General features: G+C 36.7%; 1 protein-coding gene across 7 annotated transcripts; it reads left to right on the forward strand.

Moving 5' to 3' along the window:
- Positions 1-1110: 1110 nt before the first annotated feature.
- Positions 1111-22086, forward strand: LOC131152401 (uncharacterized). 7 transcript variants are annotated; one of them, XM_058104262.1, is made up of 4 exons: positions 1111-1350; positions 1746-1838; positions 2210-3894; positions 21401-22086. In XM_058104262.1, the coding sequence occupies exons 3-4, from the start codon at positions 2278-2280 to the stop codon at positions 21740-21742; spliced, it is 1959 nt and encodes a 652-aa protein (XP_057960245.1). In that variant the 5' UTR covers positions 1111-1350; positions 1746-1838; positions 2210-2277; the 3' UTR covers positions 21743-22086. The 7 variants fall into 7 exon arrangements, with proteins under 7 accessions (XP_057960245.1, XP_057960243.1, XP_057960247.1 ...); XM_058104260.1 differs by having other exon boundaries at positions 1113-1350; positions 2053-3894; XM_058104264.1 differs by having other exon boundaries at positions 1116-1350; positions 2249-3894.
- Positions 22087-22540: the final 454 nt, after the last annotated feature.

Raw genomic sequence — 22540 nt, forward strand, 5'->3', positions numbered from 1 at the left:
CCTTGGGTCCTCAAAGCTATTTTTGTTTGATACCTTTTAGGTGGTCCCTGTTGAAGGTCAATCCTTGTGAGCCATTCAATTTTTGGCAGTAACAGCAAGAAACCACCTTATGTTGGTAATGCTCCTAGAATAGGTGATCAAGGAGATCTTTTGTAATCGTGACGATGGTTTGGTTGTTTGTTGCTCTTATTGAATAAGCTTATGCTTGGACTGTTGGCAAAGACAATGGTCATGTTTTTAGAGAGAGAGAGAGAGAGAGAGAGAGAGAGAGAATAATAACTAAAAGAGATAACAAGAAAACAAAGTGTAAGAAAATGTAAGGTGCAATTAAACTTGGGTTGGGATTTTTTTTTTTTTGATATGTTTGAATGGCTTCTTATTACATCCTAAATTGTATATATATGAAAGAATGTTTACAAGAGAATGAGATTTTAAAGGAAAATATAAATATTTAAACGTAATCTGTATTTTTGGCCAAATTAGGTGCACATGATCGACCAAATTTGTCTCCTTGCTCCTAGAATGAATTTGACAGCATCTAGAAAAGTAGTATCATTATTCAGCCATACCCAAGGACCTTTAATTTTTTATTGAATACTCTCAACCAAATATTTAAATTGTCAACTCATTCTATTTCTTCCCCCACACTCAAAATGCTCATATTATATACATCACATTCTACTTCTTCTTGTATATTCAAAATTCTCCCATTCAATTTATCAAGTTGATAGAGAAAAAAAGAAAATTGTAACTCCAAAATTTATTAAGTAATGAATAATGGCAATAAGTATGTTGTAACCCTAAATTATATTATTCTTCACCGTTAAGTTATGAGTAATGACAACTTGAATACCATTTTTGAGGAGTATGGTGTGATGTAAAGTATTTTGATAGTTTTGACAGATATGGGGGTGGTTCTGCTTGGCGTCAGACCTCAAAGCCTGGAATGAGCTTGATACCCCTACCCCTATCTTCAATTCCCTGCAACATAATAATAATAATCACATGCGAAACAAACATATAAAACAATTGGGCTCCTCTAAGCACTGCATATGAAGAAAAAGACAAGAAAATAAAATAGAAAATCAGGGAGAAATGGGAAGGCAAGCTCCCTCTTTCCTGCCTCACATGCCAGCCTTCCTATTTTAGTCCCTCGGTCCTCCTGACTTGCAATATATTTCCTTCCTTATGTGATGTTCCTAATTAATCTGTTTTAAAGCAGGTTAAAATAAAAATGGAGCATCTGCTCATCCTCCTCAGCCTCCAACCATTGCCACACCACACCACTACAGCTCCAAATACCCTCATCGTCCTCCGGTTTTTATCCCACTTGTTGCAGTTTAAGAAGAGGTAAAAAAAAAAAGAAAAGGAAAATCTGTGTCTGCGACCTTTTCCTTTTGCCTCTCTGTGTTTCTATTTTTCATCTCCTTTTTTTATTTGTATCTCTCTCTCTCTCTCTCTCTCTCTCTCTTCCCTAATGCTTCTTCCCTCAGCCACTTTCTGTGATTCTTCTTTTATGTTATTCCTTTTCAATATAAACAGTTTTGCCCTTTGCTTGGATGTGGGGGTTTGTGGGTTTGCTGTATTCTTTTCTTGATCCTGCTTCTTTACCATTTCTTTCCAATAGATTCCCTGACTTTTTATGAAAAATTATTTTTTATTTTTTTAACGCCCACATGCATGTTATTGGGTTTGTCTGATCTGGATTGGATCACAAGGATCCCTTGTTCTTTTTCTATTTGCAGAGGATATAGAAGGAGAGGAGTGGGGTTCACTAGCTGAGTCCTTTTTTCGGTGTAATCTTGGCTTTCCGGGGGTCACACAAGAAGAAGAAGAAGGTGAGATTTCTTGGCCTCTTCGATATTTTCTTTTGGGCCCACCCAAGATTCTTTCATTTTGTCTCGGATAGGTGTGACTTGATGTCTTTTGTTGTTTTCTTGTGTCATGTGCATTCAATTTGAGTTGGGTCTGTTCCATTTCTGCGAAAGACTTTGAAATCTCTTATTTTGGTGACTGATTATTACCTGGGTCTGTTCGCTTTGTTCAATTCAGTGCGTTAATTGAATGCGTATGTGCTGGGTGTGAATTGTGATTCTGCTCTGTCGGGTCTGGGTTATTGGTTTCTGGATTGGGCTTCTACTGATTCTGAAAGAGGGTTTTTTTTTTTTGTTTTTTGTCGTCTTTTCCTGCCTGCTTTCCTGCCTGCTAGTTTTGGATGAGTGAATTGAGTGCTGGTTGTGTTCATTAGTTTGAATTGATCTTGTATACTCCTGAGGCATGGCGGGGGTCGATGTTTCTAAGTATGCTCACAGCCCTGTGCACAAGGCCATTGCCACGAGAGATTATGCCGGTCTCAGGAGGATACTTGCTGGTCTCCCGCGTCTTTGTAACCCAGCTGAGATTCACACTGAAGCAGTTTCTAAGGTTGAAGAAGAAAAGGCTGATGCCATCTCTGCTGTGATTGATCGCCGAGATGTCCCAAACCGAGACACCCCTCTTCACCTAGCTGTCAAACTTGGGGATGAGACTGCAACGGAAATGCTCATGGTTGCTGGGGCAGATTGGAGTTTGCAAAATGAACATGGGTGGAGTGCTCTCCAGGAAGCAATTTGCAACAGGGAAGAAGGGATTGCCATGATTATAGTTAGGCACTACCAGCCATTGGCATGGGCAAAATGGTGTAGAAGGTTGCCTCGCTTGGTGGGGACCATGAGAAGGATGAAGGACTTCTACATGGAAATTACGTTCCACTTTGACAGCTCTGTGATTCCTTTCATTTCAAGGATCGCCCCTTCAGATACTTACAAAATATGGAAGAGGGGTTCGAATTTGAGGGCGGATATGACGTTGGCTGGCTTTGATGGTTTCAAGATACAGCGTTCTGATCAGAGCATTCTTTTTCTTGGTGATGGGTCTGATGATGGGAAGGTCCCGCCAGGGTCACTATGTATGATCTCACACAAGGATAAGGAAGTGATGAATGCTTTGGATGGTGCTGGTTCTCAAGCTACCGAAGCGGAGGTGCAGCAAGAAGTTGCTTCTATGTCTCAAACTAATATATTCAGGCCTGGGATTGATGTGACACAGGCAGTTCTTTTGCCACAGTTGACATGGAGACGACAGGAGAAAACAGAAATGGTGGGTCCGTGGAAGGCTAAGGTATATGATATGCACAATGTGGTTGTGAGCATCAAATCGAGGAGGGTGCCAGGGGCAATGACAGATGATGATTTCTTTACATCTTGCCCTGAAAATGAAGCAGAGAGTGAAGAGCTTGATGACATTTTGACTGAGGATGAGAGAAGGCAACTTGAAGTTGCACTAAAATTAGATTCTTCTGAATTGTCCAGTGAAAATGCTGAAGGGATTATTGGGCATCGCCATAGTTGTTATGAGCATAGGGAGATTCCCATTGAAGAATTGAATGGTTTTAGAAATGGAGAGACAAAGCCGGAAAAGAAAGGTTGGTTTGGTGGTTGGAGGAAAAAGGAAACTAAACATGAAGTACAGAGGAAGATTGCTCCGCCAAGAAGTTCTCTGTGTGTAGATGAGAAAGTAAGTGATCTCCTTGGGGATTCTCCATCCAGAAACCAGACTAAACCAGGAAGACATTCTGTGGAGATTGTTGTGAGGGGTGATGAACTACAGAGGGGAAAGGATACTAAGACATCTTCTTCAATGAGTTCTGAGAGTGGAAATCGGCGCAAGGATGGGAGCCGTGAGAATGAGTACAGGAAAGGATTGAGGCCAATTCTCTGGCTTTCTCCAAATTTCCCACTTCAAACTGAAGAACTGCTGCCATTGCTTGACATTCTTGCTAACAAGGTTAAGGCCATTCGTCGATTAAGAGAGCTGCTTACAACAAAACTTCCAATGGGAACATTTCCAGTCAAGGTATGTTCCATTCTTTAATTCTTTTTTTTTTTCAAAACTCTCTTCGATTCTGTAATTTTTACCTTTTGGCATATTTAACTTATTTATTTTCTTCACTTGGTTATTTGGTTATGTCATTTTGTGTAAATGAACAAATTTTTATTATAAATTTTGTTTCTTCTTTCTTTAAACTGCTCAAGTATATGTTTTTGTAGTTTACTTATATTGGTAAGGCATCCACTCTTGAATGATTTGGTTGTGGTATTTCTACCCTTGCCCTGTCATTTGTGAGCTGATGATTTCTATCTAGTTGAATTTGAATTTTGTGTTTCTTCCTTTTAAAAATTTTCTTGAACCAAATTTGGAATGATAATTTAACATATTATAATGTAGATCTGTATTGGCTTCGAAAGAAAAGTGGAAACCAACATTTTGTTTCTTGTTGTGCAAATCTATCATTGATACTAATTTTATTTAAATATTCATTATGGATATAGAGCTGAACTATGATATTTTTTTGTCAAAAAACAGGTTTTGGAATAAATTTATTCTTTATGGTAACAATATGTATCTAACTTGTGTAATATGCATAAATAATTGTAGTGTTTTTTTATTAGTCATTCTTTTGTCATACAGTTTTCTGCATTTCACCCTAGACTACAGTTAAATTTTGTGTTTGATGATAACTTGGTTGAACACATTTCCTATGATGATATAGGTAAATTGACATACACATGCATATGAACAAGTTTGGTTAAAATTCCGTCAAGTTTTCTAACTTGATTGTGGGTTTTTGTTTCTAGATTGTTTATATCAGCAAATGAGATTGAGTGCATAGTGCACACTATGCCTTAATATGGTTGCTTGAGTTTTCTGTCTGCATCGAGACATGCCCTCTTTTAGCTCAACAGATAGCTGAACGAGTAATGTTCCCATTTGACATGGCATGATTCCCTAGTGATTCTCAAATTTTAACCCCTTAATTGGAGCAATTGGAAAACATGATGTGAGAGTGACCTCTCAGGATTGAATCTATGGATTTTGGTTAATCTTGCATTTTGGTTAATCATATAAGTAGAGTTCTTGAGTATGCTTTGACTGATTATGATATCCAATCCTCCATCTATGCCTTCAGTCTATGAGTATATCAGACGAGCAATACTTTGCGTTTTTCTTTTCTTTTACAGCTATGAAGATTAATACAGTGGTCAACCTTTTAATCTTATATTTCTCTTCATGTTTTGGAATAATCATATCCTTTCCAACATTTGTGTTTTTATCATCTGCTTAAAATGCGGAAATCTGACAACCTGATCAACCACCTGCTATTTGATGAGATGGTGTGGGATCGATAATTCCATGCCCAGCTGCCCACTGTGTAGGATGCCAAGCTGTTGGGTGTGTCCAGGTTCAGGTCCAAATTAAACAAAACTATGCTGAATCTGATTGATAGCCTTAATTGTCGTTTTCACAAGCATAAAGCTATAACTTAGAATATTCATGTAAGCTTCTTAATTTCTATTCTAGTGCCTTAATCTAGTTATGATATTAAAAGGTATCTTCTTGTTAGTTGGTAGACTGTCTTTAAGCCTGAATGGGGAGCTTTAGGCAGGTGTAATTTGTGGTCCGAGAACATCTCGTTGTTGGGGAAGTTAATATTATATGCTCCTTAAAGTGTGGCTCCCTTTGGTATGATGTAATTCGTGACAGGTATGGGGAACAATGGTCTAGAGTCTGTTTTTGATGCATTTGATTAGAGCACAATTCTAGAATCCTTAAGGGTTATGCTGCTCCTGGTATGTTATGGTGTAAGGTGGTGTTCGTGGTCTCTTTGGTGTTCAGCTTTGCAAAGTGACTGTGGAGTAGCTTTTCATCAGTTGTCTTGGACTTCTTGTTTCTTCTCCATTCTTGGGTTTTTTTGTTTGGTGGAGGATGCTTCATCCTCCTTTTTTTATCTATGCTCATCCCTTTCTTAACAATATTCTTTGTTTATCTGGGAAAAAATTAACATGGTTGATCCTTCTTGTAAAGGGCATGTGAACATGGGCACTTAATAAGGAGTAAATGGTTCTTGGTACAAAAATCTTGTCCAAGGCAACTTTTTTGATTCTGGAGTCAAATGAGTTGCTTTCTTTTGGCTGTTGGTTAATAACTCCCATCTTTTCATTGACTCTACCTTTCTACCCTGCTTCAGCATGAGGGTTCTCTGATTTCAATTGTTTCATGTTGTCTTTCAGTGCTCGTAGGTGCTTTCTTTTACCTTAGTATCCCTGTCCCCGATGCATTTGGTTTTGAATTTTATGTCAAATATCAAGCTGACTTTTTGAAATATCTATTTATGGTGAGTGGTAACTTCGGTTTTTAGGCTTTAAAATATTCTCTAACCCAAGCATCTCTCTCTCTCTCTCATATTTATTGCGTTCAAGATTTACCATGAGATGTAGTTTGCACTTGAGATTCATCTCATACCAAATATTGGTATGACTGAAACTATAATTTTTCTCTTTTGATTCATTTGAAACTGGCTGAGAAGAGCTCAAGCTTGAGCAAATACATAGAAGCAAAATAAGTTTGAAATTTAGCTTGGTTCAAGTTTAAACTTGGTTCTTGGTTATTTGAGCTGAGCAAAAAATAACTTTTGTCTTTACTTAAATTTACATCTTTACACCCTTATAAATTTCATTGCTAAGGGTCATTTGGTAAAAAGCTCTAAACAATGAATAAAGTTCTAAGTTAGTGAACTAACTCACAAACAAACATCTGAATCCAACCACTGATTTGTTTGCATTTTGTTTGGTAGTTACAATGTTTAACATCTGATCCTGTGTTTACCCATGTTAGTCCCTAAAAAAGAAAAAAAATAAAAATAAAACCAGCATCTGAAACCATGGCTGTCCTATCAATAGCCGCGACTACCATATCCAACCAATCAGGGGAAAAAATATATCATCTTCAACCAAGGCTGCAGTGACAATTCCAAAAAACCAGTCCCACCACCATCACTATCACAGAAGTTGTCAAATCAAGGTTCAGATCGTTAATTAAAATCACAATTTCAGGAATCGAGAATTGAATCGAACCATAAGATTTATTACAAATTTCCAACAACAATTCCAATAACATGCATCTACTGATTTTATGTATAACAGACAAAATAGTAGAATACATTTAAATTTTAACAATAAAAAATCATATTTCATGTGTATTCTTTGACTAAACAATTGAAAATAAGGGGAAGAGTGAAGAAAAAATAATAAAAAATTAAACTTTGTGTTGTTTAAAGGTATAAATCAAGAAAAAAAAAAATCATATTTCATGCATGTGCTTTCTCTAGTTGAAAGCAAAATAATGTAACATAAACAAAACTAATAAATAATTGAACGAACTACTAAACCAACCTGTGAATCTTAACAACACAGTGAAATGCAAGTACCAACTTAGCTGACAAGTGTTCTGCCGTTCTGCCCTTCTCAATGGCAGAACACTATGCTCCAAGAGTGAATAATGTTTCGTGAAGGCAACAGAAGTTCTAAAGTTCTGCTCTATCCTCTTTCTCAAAACAGAACCGGCTTAGAGAAGGAATGGAAGGCAATCGTGTGAGAAAAAGCAATAAAAAAAAGAAAGGCTGTTTTTCACCAGTTGGATCTGACTGGATGTGATAGGTTCAGAATCGCATGAATGGATTGATTTAGATCAATCGTTGGATTCAGGGTTTGGATTGATAAATTCGATAACAATTTGGTTGTTTTTTGATTAAATAGTAAGATTCAATGATTCGGTGTGGAGTTATACAAATTGTGCAGTTTGAATGATTTCAAATCATTATGTTCACCATAACCACCACCACCACCTAGGTGTGGTCAGTTACATGAGTACTCTTTTGTCTACGAAAATAAACTCTAAAAGATGGAGTGCTGTCAAGCCCTTACTTGATGTCTTGGTCCAAGTTATTCTAGGTCTGCCCCTTCCCTCCTATGGCCACTAACAACAACTAACTTACCCCCCTCTAGAATGTTATTTGACCTACCTCGCAAGTACTCAACCAAACCATCCTTATTATGTCTTCTGCAGGTGCTATGCCTAACTTATCATGGAAGTGATCATTTCTTAATTTGTCTTTTAGAGTTATATCATCATGTGTCTTAGCTTTTCATTTTTATTTTATTTTTTTCCATTTTTTGGTTTTGTCCAACCTATGCTTTTTTGGATATGTTGCTTCTTGGCTACTCAACATTCCTACTATGCTAGCTATTAACCGCAGTAAACCAGTGTTCTTTGCTGCTTTGGATTCTTGAGGATGAATTTTTGCACACTTGCATATTCCTCTCCTTCCAAACACACCAGAAAGTTGGAAGGGAAATGAGGGTCAAAGCCTTTCTCTTCATTTTGTTGTCATATAATTTTGCTTCCTTTTTTTCTATACTGTTTTTTAGAAAGATGAGCAGTTGGGGCAGGTTAGGGTGGGGGGTGATAATTATTATGACGGAGTTTCAATTTGGTGTACCATTGGTAGTTGGTAAAACGTTTTTAGTTATCTATTCTTAAACCAGAAACACTAACACTAATTCTTTGGTGTTTTACCATCTGTTTGTATCAATACAAATATCTACGGAGTCTATAAAAGAACTTTAGGCTTTAGCTTCAGCAGTTGAGGCTCAAGCTGAGGCTTTGCAAGCAACTAAGAATGAACTTCACTAGAAAAAAAAAAAAAAAAAAGGCAAAAGACTTTCACCTCCCTTGAGGTTTGGCAAAAAGATAGATCTCTCCCGAGGTTTCAAATATGTTATAGACCTCCCCTGAGGTTTCAAAAATACCACATACATTTTTGCAAAATATAAGGGGAGGTTTATGTCTTTTTGACAAACCTAAAGGGAGGTCCCTAGAATTCTTGAAACCTTAGGGAAGGTCCCTAGAATTTTCAAACTTTAAGGGAGGTCATTTTCTTTTTGTCAAATCTCTGGGGAGGTCAGCGTCTTTTGCCTAAAAAAAAAATCCTAGATAAGTATAGTTTCTGTTGAGGAGTAGTTGAAGCAATGTTCCTGGATAGTCTTCGGTCCTTTTCACCTCTTCACAACTGTTAATAGGTGTTCTGTAAACTCGAAAACCTAATCACGGCGATAAGTCTCTCGTTATTTATAATGTGTCTCATTTACATTACAATGACTATCATACCCTTACTCACCCTTACTAACACACATCAGTAATACTAAATAACTAAACCTTCAACCTAGAGACACTCCCCCCCCCCCCCCTCCCCCACTCGCCCACCCACCCAAACTGGAGCATAAATATCATACCCTCCTATCTTGTTACAAATGGTTTGACCTGAGCAACACCCCAAGATTGGGTTTTAGTGAATAAATCAGCAAGTTCGAATTTAGACTTCAAATGAGTGGTTTTAATAAGCTTCTACACGAGTTTCTCCCATAGAAAGTGACTGTTAACCTCTTTGTGTTTTGTCTGCTCATAAGAGATTGTGTTGGAGGCAATATATATAGCTTGATTTTTACACAAACTCTATAGGTTGAGAATGTTAAAAACCAAGTTCTTACAACATGTTCTTTAGTTAAACCAGCTTACATATGGGACAATTAACTTCGATGCGTTTGTCTGCGTATAGAAGACCGGGTTGGACACAATATGAATAGTAGTTTGATTATCACACATCAACTCCATATGCTGAGGGCATGGAAAATCAAGTTCTTTCATTATGTTCTTTAGTCAAATGAGCTGACATATAGTGTGGGCCATGGCTTGATATTAGACCCCACATGTTGATTCTTACTCGTCCAAAATACCAAGTTACCACTAACAAAATTGAGGGCTTGATATACATAGATATCAACATGACCCAAAAGCTTAAGTCATCAAGTCTTGGACCTATCCATGTATACATGCTACTCATATTCACTCAATTTTCCAAGTGAGGCAAATTGCAAGTGGAATTTCTTACTAATCTCCTCCTCACTTACGACTTTCAGCCCTTCCTTATTTGGAAGTCATTCTTGACCAATCAACATTATGCAACCAACTAGAAGCCATCCCTCAATCATGTGAAAAACTAAAAAACCGTGGGAGTCCATTCATCTACAAGATTAACATGTGAACAATTAGGACCCATCACTCCTCTTCCATGAAATCTACATCTATGCGATCCCATGCATGAACACTTGAGCCTAACTCGAACTGCCAGCTCTTATCACTTGGTAAGTCCCCTCTTTATTTATAATGTGTGTTATGTACACCATCATACCCTTACTAAGTCACACTAACACCCTTCAGTTATACTAAATAACTGAACGAGTAGTCGGTAACAAAGACTACACGTGGGCAAGCAACATAATTGCCAATACCAATAGGTGTACAGAGTGTATGCTTTGCGTTATCTTTTTTCTTTAGTTATGATGAAATCAATCTAAAAACATCCAAAATGAGGTTCCATTGGTGTGTTGTTTGCTGATGATATTGTCTTGATTGATGAAACTAGATGTGGAATAAAAAGCTAAGTTATAATTATGGGGAGAACCTTTAGAACCTAAAGTTTTTTACTTGAATAGAAATTAAGACAAATTTGAAATGTAGTTTAAGTCATTTCAAGAGGAACTTGGAGAAAGTACAAAACTTGATTAAGAAATCCTTGGCACTATAGATTTTGGTATCTTGGATTCATCATGCAAGCAAGAAATTGAGAAGGATGCTATAGAGTTAAAGCAGGTTAGGTAAAATCGAGAAGCAATTTGGGGGTGTTGTGTGATCATGAAATACTATTATAGTTAAAAGGAAAGTTATATAGAGCAACTATAAGACTATCTAATTTATCTTGCGAGCGAACAATGGGTCGCCTTGAGAAAGGTGGGAGACTTGTTATTGGTCAACTTTTGGGTTTTGGAAAGACTAGAATGGAAGAGCTCTTTGGTTTGCAGATGTCTTCTCGCCATCCTTTGGACCCTGTGGATTGAGAGGAATGCTAGGATTTATAAAGGTCACTCAACTTTTCCATGGGTACTTTGGGATAGGGCAACTTCCTTTGCATTGCTTTGGCTCCTTCGGGTGCAGTTTTTTGGGTTTTGTGGGGCATTACTGCAGTCCAACCTTGTGAGAGATTGGAGGGCGCTTTTGTAATTAGAACTTTGTTGTTGTTCTTGGTTCCTTTAGTAGCTTGTAGTTTTTTTGTTTTTGTTTTTTTGGCGTCTTTTGTTATCTAGGGAGGACTCCTTGCCCTCTATTTTGTACATTATTTATTGCTTTAATTTTATTTGATAGCATATTTATTGCTTTAATAAAATTGTATTTAAAAAAAAAACTATAAAACCATCTAATGCTACGTGGATCAAAATGTCGGATTGTTAAGAAGCAATCTATCAAAAAAGTACACATCTATAATAAGCTAGGTGTCACGGACCCCCAAAATGGAACTCTAGGAAGGGTCGTGCGGCACTTGTTGAGAGCTCTACCCCGACGAGTCAGCCAAATCTCACACGTTCAGGCCTACAAGCATGAGCACCAAGTGAGTCTCAATACTCCAGAGAAACAAGGAACCATATGATATCGTTAGAGCAATATATTCGCACACACGGAATAAGGCTACAACAATCAGGTATCTCACAATCCAAGGCAACAAAACACCATAATGAAAAGGACTACTTGTATTATTCAATCTAAGAGAATAACCATACAAACGTTAACACACATAATCATATATTCATTCTAAATCCCTAGAGAATACAATTATAGCAGTATCTCTCTCCCCCTTTTTCCCCATTACATTGTCACTCCCTAACATCCTCCCCCACTCATTTTATCGACGTCCTCGTCGATGTGCTGTAGATGGCCTCGTCACTCTGCTGATGTTGAAATTGATGTTGTTGTTTTCGAATTTCTGAAATCTTCAATCTTTTGTATGGCATGCTGAAGGTTTTCTGTCTTTTCCCAACTGTTCTCTTCTTCTCCTAGCCCCATCCACTGAACCAGATATTGTTGTTGTTGACAATCTTCTGCATTGATGACTTTGTCTGCAATGATCTCCTGAACATCCTTGTTTATAGGCTGCCTTCTGGATATTGTTGATCTCCTTATCTTTTGTCGGTGCAGATCCGCTGTATCTGTGTGGAATCGCTTCAGGTTTCTTACATGAAACACGGGATGGACTGGTCGTCTGTGGCTCTTCATCCACTCTGGTTGTTCAAGCCGATAAGATGCATTTCCCACCTTCTCGATCACTTTTATTGGACCTTCGTAACGGTGTAAAAGCCTTTTATCCTTGCCACGAAGAAATCGAAATTTCTCTGGGCACTTTTACAAGAACCAGATATCTAGTTTCAAATTGTTGTGGTTGTCTCCCTTTGTCAGCCCATTTCTTCATGCGCTTTGATGTTTTTTCTAACTGAGCTTGAGTGATTTCAATGTTTTGCAACCAATTCTTTGTGAATTGGTATGCTTTCGGGCAATTTCCTTTGTATGGACCCTCCAGAGTGTGCGGAAGAATCGGTTGTTGACCTGTCACAATCTCAAAAGGGTTTTTATTAGTCGCAGAGGATTTCATAGAGTTAAAACAAAATTGTGCCGTGTCCAGTAAAGGAACCCAATTCTTCTGATTTGAGTTAACAAAATGTCGCAAGTATTCTTCCAGCATCCCATGAAAACGTTCGGTTTGACCATTTGTCTGCGGGTGGTAGTTGGTGGACAGATTAAGGTTTGAACCCATCAAGCGAAAGAGTTCACTCCAAAATCCCCCAGTGAATTTGACATCCCTATCATTGATTAGGCTTTCTGGAACACCCCAATATTTCACCACATGCTTGAAGAATAGCTAAGCTGTCTTCTCTGCTGAACATGACTTCGAGACTGGTACGAAAGTTGCATACTTTGAAAACCGATCAATCACCACCAGAATCGTGTCATACTCCTCTACTTTCGGCAAATGAGACATCAGTCTTTCCCATGGTTCCTCTACAGGTGGAGCAAAGTAGACAATGGTGTTTGAATTAATCTCTATTTGCTCCATAAGAATTGTATCACTTGCCACTGAAAAAGCAAGAAATGGATCCTATCTATGACAAAACACTCATTTCCATGATGATTCCTTTCCAATCTATGCAAAGTTTACATCACCTAGAAAGATAAAACAGATTCCCAATTAAGAAAAAAAATATTTTGAAAAGAAAGAATGGGTGTTTGGAAGGACTCCATTCTGTCCATTTTCCCTTCATTTCTAAAATGAATGTCTAGAAGGAAAACTAAATACATGTTGTGATAAACGTTCTCATATTTAAACTAATCAAGAACCCCAATTGTGCCACTTTCAAATCAACGAGCAAAAGATTCAATTAGAAAAATAATAAAGAAAATAGTGAAGTCAAAACTCTCTAAACCACTTTTAAAACTTGTATTCTATGTGAAAAGGCGTTGTCATTAGTGACCATCATACTAGTCACTAGTTAACAGCCTTTTCAGCCTAAGCACCAAGATGTTTGCAATAATCAAATATGAAGTGGGGCTCCACGTGCAGGGTATTGTTGAAGCTTGATATATGCTGTTGTTAATAGCTTAGGCTTTTAGGTAAAGTGGTAATTTAATAGTCCTAATACAACAACAACAACAAAACCAAAGCCTTAAGTCCCACTAGGTGGGGTCGGCTATATGAATCCTTTTCTGCCAATTTATGCGATCATGGACCATTTCTTTTGACAGATTCAGGGATATTAAACCCTTACTTACTATTTCCTTCCAAGTTATTTTAGGTCTACCCCTTTACTCCCCCCCCCCCCCCCCAAAAAAAAAACAGTAACTAACTCACTCTTTCTCACTGACAAACTATGTGACATACGTTGCAAGTGTCCATACCATCTAAGTCATCCCTCCCTTATCTTATCTTCTATAAGAGCTACACCTAACTAACTGCTAATATGTTCATTCCTTAATTTATCTTTCAATGTTATACCACTCATCCATCTAAGCATTCTCATCTCGGCAACTTTTACTTTTTGGATATTCTGTTTCTTCGTCGCCCAACATTCTGATCCTTATAGCATAGCTGGCCTTATAGCTGTCCTATAAAACTTCCCTTTTAATTTTAAGGGTATTCTACGATCACAAAGCACACTTGAAGCACTTCTCCATTTTACCCAATTTGCTTTAACTCTATTTATTACATCATCTTCAATTTCTCCTTCAGCTTAGATAATAGATCCAAGGTATCAAAATCTACAAGTGCTATTTATTTCTTTATCATCAAGTTGAACTTTGTCTCCAATATTCCTCCTACCATTACCAAAATTTCTATCTTATTTCTACTTGTCCTAAAGCCTTTAGATTCCAAAGTTTCTCACCATAATTATAATTGAGCCTCTACTTCGTCCTTAGTTTCATCAATTAATACAATATCATCCGCAAACAATATGCACCACAGAACCTCCTTTTGAATACTCTTAGTTAGTTGGTCCCTCACTAAAGTAAAAAAATAAGGGCTCAAAACAGATCCTTGATGTACACCTATGGTGATTGGAAATTCTTTAGTTTTTGCATATATAGTCCTTACACTAGTCATTACTCTATCGTACATATTCTTAATGACATCAGTATACCAATTACATACACCCTTTTTTTTTAAAACCCACCATAGAACTTCCCTAGGTATCCTATCATATGCTTTCTTTAGGTCAATAAATACCATATGCAAGTCCCTTTTCTTTTTCCTAAACTTTTCCATTAATCTTCTTAAAAGATACATAGCTTTTGTGGTAGATCTCCCAGGCATAAAACCAAATTGATTTTCTATGACTTTCATTTCTAACCATAATCTTTGTTCAACTACCCTTTTTCATAGTTTCATCGTATGACTCATAAGTTTAATTCCACAATACTTATTACAATTTTGAGTATCTCCTTTATTTTTGCATATAGGTATTAAAGTGTTTTTCCTCCATTTATCTAGCATTTTCTTAGTTTTTATAATTGTATTAAATAAATTAGTTAACCTATAATTCCGTTATCACCTAAGCATTTCCAAACTTCAATTGGGATGTTATCCGGTCCAATAGCTTTCCCATTTTTCATATTTTTTAGTGCAAACTTAACTTTGTTAACTCTAATTTTGCTAATAAATCTCATATTTTTAGTCTTTTCATCATTTGACAATTCTAAGTTTAAACCTTCTATTTGCTTTTCATTAAAAAACTTACTAAAGTAACTTCGCCATCTTTCTTTAATGTCTTCGTCTTTAACCAAGACAATATCATCCTCACTTTTTATACATTTTACATTTCCTAAGTTCTTATTCTTCCTTTCTCTAGCTTTAGAAAGTTTAAATATATCTTTTTTTCCTTCTTTTGTATCTAATCTATCATGCAAATTATTAAATAATCAGTATTTAGCTTCACTAACGACCTTTTTTGCATCTTTTCTCATCTTCTTATACTTTTCAAAGTTATCCATATTTCTACATTTTTGCCACGTTTTATACCAAATTCTTTTTGTCGTTGTGGATTTTTGTGCATCTTTATCCCACCACCAACTTTCTTTACTTTTTTAGAATTTTCCTCTTAATTCACCTAAAATCTCTTTTGCTATCTTTTTAATAGAGCTTGCTAATATCTACTCCAAAGAGTATTTGTATCTATCTCATCCTCTATAGTCCCATCCCCATCTTTGATCATTTTATCTCTAAATTTTATTATTTTTTCTCATTTTAGGTTTCACCAGCTCGTTCTCTTACATTGGTTTATTTTATCATTTTTCTTCCATTTTTTAATGCATATATCTAACACTAAGACTCTATGTTGTGCGGTTAGGCTTTCACCTGGAATAACTTTACAATCCTTGCATGATAAACAATCTACCCTCTTAGTAAAAAAAAATCAATTTGACTTCTATTTTGTCCACTTTTAATCAATGTTTTAAAAGGCTCAATTGAGGCTCGCCTCAAGGCAAGGCATGCTTAAAACGCCTTGGGGCTCAATCTAAAATACCAAATTCCAAAAAGGCTATTGCATTACATGTTGAGGCTTACGCATTTTTACAAAAAGCACGCCTTTTTCGCCTTTTTAGTTGAGCCTTACACATTTTGGGTGTGTGATTATCAAGTTAGATAACTACCAAAAGGAATGTCATAGTATGAGTTTATTTTTAGAACTCTTGAACCTCAACCTTTCCAATTGTATCTTACATCATGAAAATAGTTTGAACTTTGTAATGATATAGCTATCTCTTGTCATGATTTTTGTCATGTATTCAAGTTAGCAATTTTTGAATGGCCAACAAGTATTTTGCAAAGTACATCTAGTTTTTCTTTTTTACATTATATTTGTGATTTTATTAATTTTTAATTTATTTTAAATATATATGGTTTATTTAACAAATTTTTATCTTAAAAAATAAATTCTCAAAAGGCTTATGCCCCAAGTTAAGGCTTACGCCTCGCCTTTTTAGGGTTAAAACGCCTCGTTTTATGCCTTCGCCTTTTAAAACATTGGTCTTAATGCTAGTCATTATTCTATCATACATATGTCACTTCTATATAACTCAATACTCCCTTTTCTTGGAACCCACCATAGAACATCTATAGTTACCTATCATAAGCTTTCTCTAGGTTAATGAGAATCATATGTTTTTTTTTTACCCCCCTCTACACTAAAGTTTTTCATTAGTTTAGACATTTAGCTTCTGTTATAAATCTCGTGGGCATTGACCAAACTGATTTTCTGATTGTTTCTAACCCCCGTCTTTCTTTAATCACCCTTTTACAAAGCTTCACTGTGTAACTCATTAGTTTGATCACGATAATTATACAATTTTGAATCTCTCTCTCTTTTTTTTTTTGTAGATAGGTATTGAAGTCCTTTTCCCTTATTCATCTGACATTTTCTTAGTCCATATATTTTATTAATTAAATTAAATCACCATATTGTTAAAAATGAGAAAGTAAGAAAAAGCTATATTGCTCAAATTTGAGTTTATTTAAATTAAAGGAGTTTGAATAACTCTCACTTGTGATAGATTATCTAAAATAGACAAGTCTAGAAAACTTCCACGATTTTCTCTTAGGTGGTTTTAAATGGTGATGCAGGACAGCATTAAGCTGCCAAGGAGAAATTAGAAGAAATGGAAGAGAGATGGGAAGAAGAAGGATGTAGGAGATACACTTGGGGGAAAAGATCACATGTTAATTCCCAATTCAAATTAAATAATAAGCTGCTCCTACATACCTTTCACACACTATATATTTATAGGAATATAACACAAGAAATTATGCATATATCCCTAAAAATACATGAAATTACAAACACCCCTAAGATACACAAATATTACAAACAAGGCCCCAAGACACATAATCCTACTACAAACAGACTAAACACGCATAATAAACCAGTAATTGACTAAGCACATTCGGTTTAGAACCCAACAATCCATTGACGCTATTCTTTGACATTGGCCTCTACGTTGAGTCAGAATGATTCATCCAAATACCTGCTTGTCCTATTCAATTCCTTCAAGAAAAGAACTCAATTCAAGTTTGGGAAAGTACCAAGGAGTCCATCATCAAGAACGGAATCATCTTGCTTCAGAAAGGAATCAACAGCTTGCTTCAATTTAGTGAGTGGAATAGCTCAAGAAGGCATCAACTTATATTCTTGTTGATGGTGAGGGAATAAGAATTATTGTATCCATCATGCTTACCTTTCTATCAAATAAGCATAGACAGCCCAAAAGGATATGACAAATCTTGAGAGGAAGGGTACATTGCACTATCTCCAGAGTCCACAATTGAACCACTTTCGAAGGTAAGCATCATGGACCTTCAAGTTGGTATTGTTCATCCAAGCAATTTTGTATGGATTCAGATGAGGTTCAACTTCCAAATTTAATTTCTTCGCAGTTTCTTCAGAAACTACATTTATACAACTGCAAGATCAACAACCAAACTACAAAGCTACTTTTGACATCACCTGCGTCTGAAAGATGTTTGTCTGCCTCCAATATTTTTTTTCTTTGACCTTGTGGGACGAGAGCATACAGATTTTCACATTGCCGTCATCATCTTAGTCACTTGGCATTTCTGTTTTGCTTTAGCTGCTTGAATGCCGTCGTCATCATCATCTTCTTTTTCTGCGCAACAGCCATGACTTGGCTAGGACATTGTGCAGCTCGATGCCCAGGACTTTGACATTTGAAGCATTTGATTGATGGTTGGACTTTAGAAGTTGTTCCGGAATGCTCAGGAGTCCTCCAAGGGGTATTAGTCTGAACTCATTTACCCAATTGTTCAACTTCTTTTGCACTACTGTACTAGTACTCTTCTCAAACTGAAGGGTTGATGCGGATGTAGGAGGATTACATGCCGCATAACCTCCTTAATCTGAGTGGCAACCTGTACTGGATCCCCAACAGTAACTAAACGACATGCAACAAGCTTGGAGGCAATAGCTAGCTTAAACCCTTTCTTCTACAAAGCTATCATCACATCCTCTTTCCATTCTATGTTGGCATGAGTGGTCAGATGATAGAACCTACCATTCTACTTTGTCAATCTTTTCTTCTTGCTTCAAATCAAAGAGTTGCAGATGAATACACCGCTGGTAATTGGGAGGTACAAATTGCTCCTACGTTGCGTGCTTCTTCTCATCCCACATTGTAATCTCACCAAATATCCTTATAAAAATCTGTTGTTTCATTGACCAAATTCAAGCAGTCCCCTTCAATTTTGATTAAGCCAAGTACAACTTTCTAGCTTCATTCATGATTCATGTCATACTTTCGGATATAGTACCCCAAAGAAATACCCAATCATCAAATTCAGGAGGAGAATCATCACCATAAAATCTGAAACATCTAATTTAATTCCCATATTCAAATGATCATTCTAGCCTTTGTGCAAGTCAAAAGTATGAGGGGCAGCAGCTATGCCGCTTTCCTTTTTGGTAAGAAAATCCATGGGCCTCTTGTCTAGTGCTGCAACTTTGGTTGTATTCAAAGCATTAGTAATAATCTCCATGGGATTCTCCTTTTTTGTACCTTTCCAATAGCTCCACTGTTGCAGACAACTTTAGTCACCAAGAAGCAATTATATATCAAGAAGGACCCTTAAACAATTTGTTAGCAATCCTCAACCTATTCATGCAAACCACAAATTTAACTCTCATTTTCTTAAAAATGTTCTTCAAGTGAAACTAGTCCTCATAAACTACTTACAAATGGCAGCAATTTGGTCTGATTGTGATGTTGGCGGCACTGGTAGATCCTCCAAAATGTGTACCTCAAATAGCACTGGCAGCACTGGAAGCAATTCTTTTATGGTTTTGGAAGTTGCAAGCAGGCCCGCAGGGTGGGGGGTGATGTGCATCACCCGCAGCATGGGGTGCATGAGTTTCTGCGTGATGGCAGTGGTGGTTGTCGTGTGATCAGTAAGGCAAGAGATACTAGGGAATGTTTCCAGTGGGCACGTGGGCCCACCCTGCTCATTGAATGGACATGAAAAATTTCGGAAAGGGTCTTTCAGAAGTGTATTTTTTTATGGTATGGGCGGTATTGTGGTATGTTGGCTGGAAGTTAGGGTTTGAATTTGAGGGGTGCAACTGTAATTTTTTTAAAAGTTGCAGACCAGTTGTTTGGTTTCTGCAGGACTTTTGTTGGCTGCAGAGGGAAAATTATAGGTCTGATGTGAGGTTAAAAAAAAAAAGGTGGAATAAAGAGGAGGAGAAGAAGGAATGAGGGGGAAGAATAAGGGCTGCATGGGAGAAATTGAGAGGAGAAGAAGAGGAAGAATGGAGGGAGAAGAATGAGGGTTGCTGCAGTCAGAACATAGAGCAGGCCAGAATAGAGAAGAGACACAAAATAAAGAGGAAGTTTAGATCTGAAGCAAAGCAGGGAGAGAGAGAGTGAAGTTACAGAACAGAGGAGAGAGTTCAAAAGGAAAATTAGAGATGCAGAAGAAGGAGAAGAAATTGAATAGGATCTGATGCCAAGAGAGAAATTGGAAGAAATTGAAGAGAGGGGAACGGGAAGAAGGAGATTAAATTGGGTGGAAGATCACATGTGAATTCTCACTTCAATTCAATATATCCACCTTGTACATGGCTTTCACACACTATTTATAAGAAAGCCTATAATACAAGAAGTTACAAATATATCCCAAAATACCTGAAATTACTAATACACACCTAAAATACACAAATATTACAAACTCACTCCTATAACACATAATCCTATTACAAGCAAACTAAACACACAATAGACTAGTAATTAGCTAAGCACATATGTGTTTTGGAACTCAACAACCAATTGACCCTATTCTTTGAAATTGGCCTCCAAATTGGGTCAAAATGATCCAATCCAAATTCCTGCTTCTCATCCTATATCACATTATTTATCTTTTTTTTCTTTGATAAATAAGTAGATGTGTAAAAAGGCAACAAGGGGGGTGCCAACCCAATATGAAAAAAAGAAAAAAAGGCCACAACTGTCAAGTCAGAAAACTCAAGCCAAGAAGTGATGTCTGGCGTTACGTATTTTCAATCTGTACATGTAGTTCCTTTCCTGCAAAGGCTCTCATATTTCTATTCCTCCAAATGCTTCAAAAGATACAAAGCTGCAAAGGGGTCAAGGGTGCAATGTTGAACATCTTTTTGCATGGCCTATATCTACCATACTGCAACCTTCCAGCAATGTAGAGGAGGCTACAATTAGTAAATTACCCAAGAGTCATGAAATTATTGCCAGGTCATGTTCTTCCCGATGTGTGAACATGAATATCCTATGTGTTTTAAAAGGATTGCTGAGAAAAACAATTAAAAGAAAGCTCTGCCGCTTCAAAAGCTTTAGCGTTAGGCTCTTCAATGAAGTTTTCCTTTACTTGTTTGTGGAGGATCAAAGCAGAAGCTTTAACATAAAAATTAAAACAATCTTCTAGATAATAATGAAAGGATCAGGAGCACGGTCATAGAGAACACTAATATCCTTGCGGTGTTGAATTTCAAAATATTGGTACGGATGCATGATAAATGTTTCAAGTTGATATGGCTTTCCCATGGACTAGATCATGGTCAAGATGATCGTTGCCGTCTCTTTTATATCATCCGTTGGTAAATGGCGATGGGTTTGAAAGTTTGGAAGTCCAAACAGTCATTTACATCTTGGATGAGTGTCATTTTTGTCTTTCGGAGCGTGGACCACTGGATTCAAAATTGTCTGGATTCCTGCATAATTTTTTGGATAAGAGTTTCTACATAATTCAATACAAATTTATAATGTTTTCTCCAAGTCCACACAATTGCAAATCACTCCCAAAACACATTTAGTTTTCAAATATTTTGGACCTCGATTATTTACTGGTGCTAAGATTTTGTTTATTTAATTGTAAGCTTGGTTATTTTTCTCCGTCAAATGCATGTTCAACTTCCGTTGTTTCTGTTGGGACTTGGTGTAATGGAAATGGTCCTTTGTCTAGTCAAGTACTATTGTATGGCATTCTAAATATGGTAGCCCTCTATACTTAGGTATCTGTAGATCTTAATTTCTCCATAATTAAACCCAGGTTGCCATACCCGTGGTTCCCACTATCAGAGTGTTGGTTACCTTCACAAAGTATGAGGAATTGCAGCCTTTGGATGAATTCTCTACACCACCTTCGAGCCCGCCTGCAGCTGGCCGGGAGAGCCCTGCTGTGGCAAAATCTTCGGGTACATCTTGGTTTCAATGGATAAAAGCACCTTACCACCGCCCGAGCTCCACTACTGTTGGCTCCAGCAGTAGGATAGACAACATTCAAGATCCTTTTGCAATTCCTGCAGATTATGCTTGGGTTACAACAGAAGCAAAGAAAAAGAAGATGCAGGAGAAGAACAAATCAAAGAAAGGAAAAAGCCAAAACCAATGAAGTCTGGGAAAAAAATTGGAAGATCGACAGCAAAAAGAGGATCTGGCTTACCCCAGGGATATTATTAAATGGGGAATACTGTTTCATTAATTCAGAGATTCATGACACTGTAAGAAAGAAAAGGAAAAAAAAACAAAGAAGAAGAGCCATGCTTTTACAAGGGAGCAAGCCCTCCTGCAGTCTGGTGAATTGTGATAGATCATTGTGGGGATGTTGTGGTTCTTGCAGATGCTTGTAACCGATGTGTGGAACTATTGCTTGGCTTGCAATGGATGCTAACTCCCATGCACGTTAGTTGCTTTAGTTTTCTTTAATGTTTCTAACAGGGGTCTGATGGATGCTAACACATAATGTTCCTTTTTTTCTTATTGTGCACAACTGGGGAATGTTGTTTATTCATTGCCTTAAAAATGTTTCTTTTTAAAAAAAAAAAAAAAAATAATTTTTCTTATAGGGGTTGTGTTTGGATCAAGATTATTTTTGAGGACATTAAAGAAAAGAAAGATTAAAAAAGTGTTTTTCATTATATTCTCTCTACAAATAGTATTAAAAATAAAGTTAATGAAATGTTAATGATGTCTACAAATAGTATTAACAAATGCAAAAAAGTAGAAAATTGGCCAGATGTATTCAAATCCAATGTTTAGTGCATAATTTAATTAGAAAGTGAGGTTATATCTGGAATCAATTTTTTTAAAATAATAATAATAATTTGCTTTCTTATTGAAGTCAGGCTAAAAAGGGGTGGGGAGTAAATTCTATATTTTGGATTTAAATTTGTATGTACTTGAATAAAAT

Source organism: Malania oleifera, chromosome 3 (assembly GCF_029873635.1).
Source record: "Malania oleifera isolate guangnan ecotype guangnan chromosome 3, ASM2987363v1, whole genome shotgun sequence".
NCBI lineage: Eukaryota > Viridiplantae > Streptophyta > Magnoliopsida > Santalales > Ximeniaceae > Malania > Malania oleifera.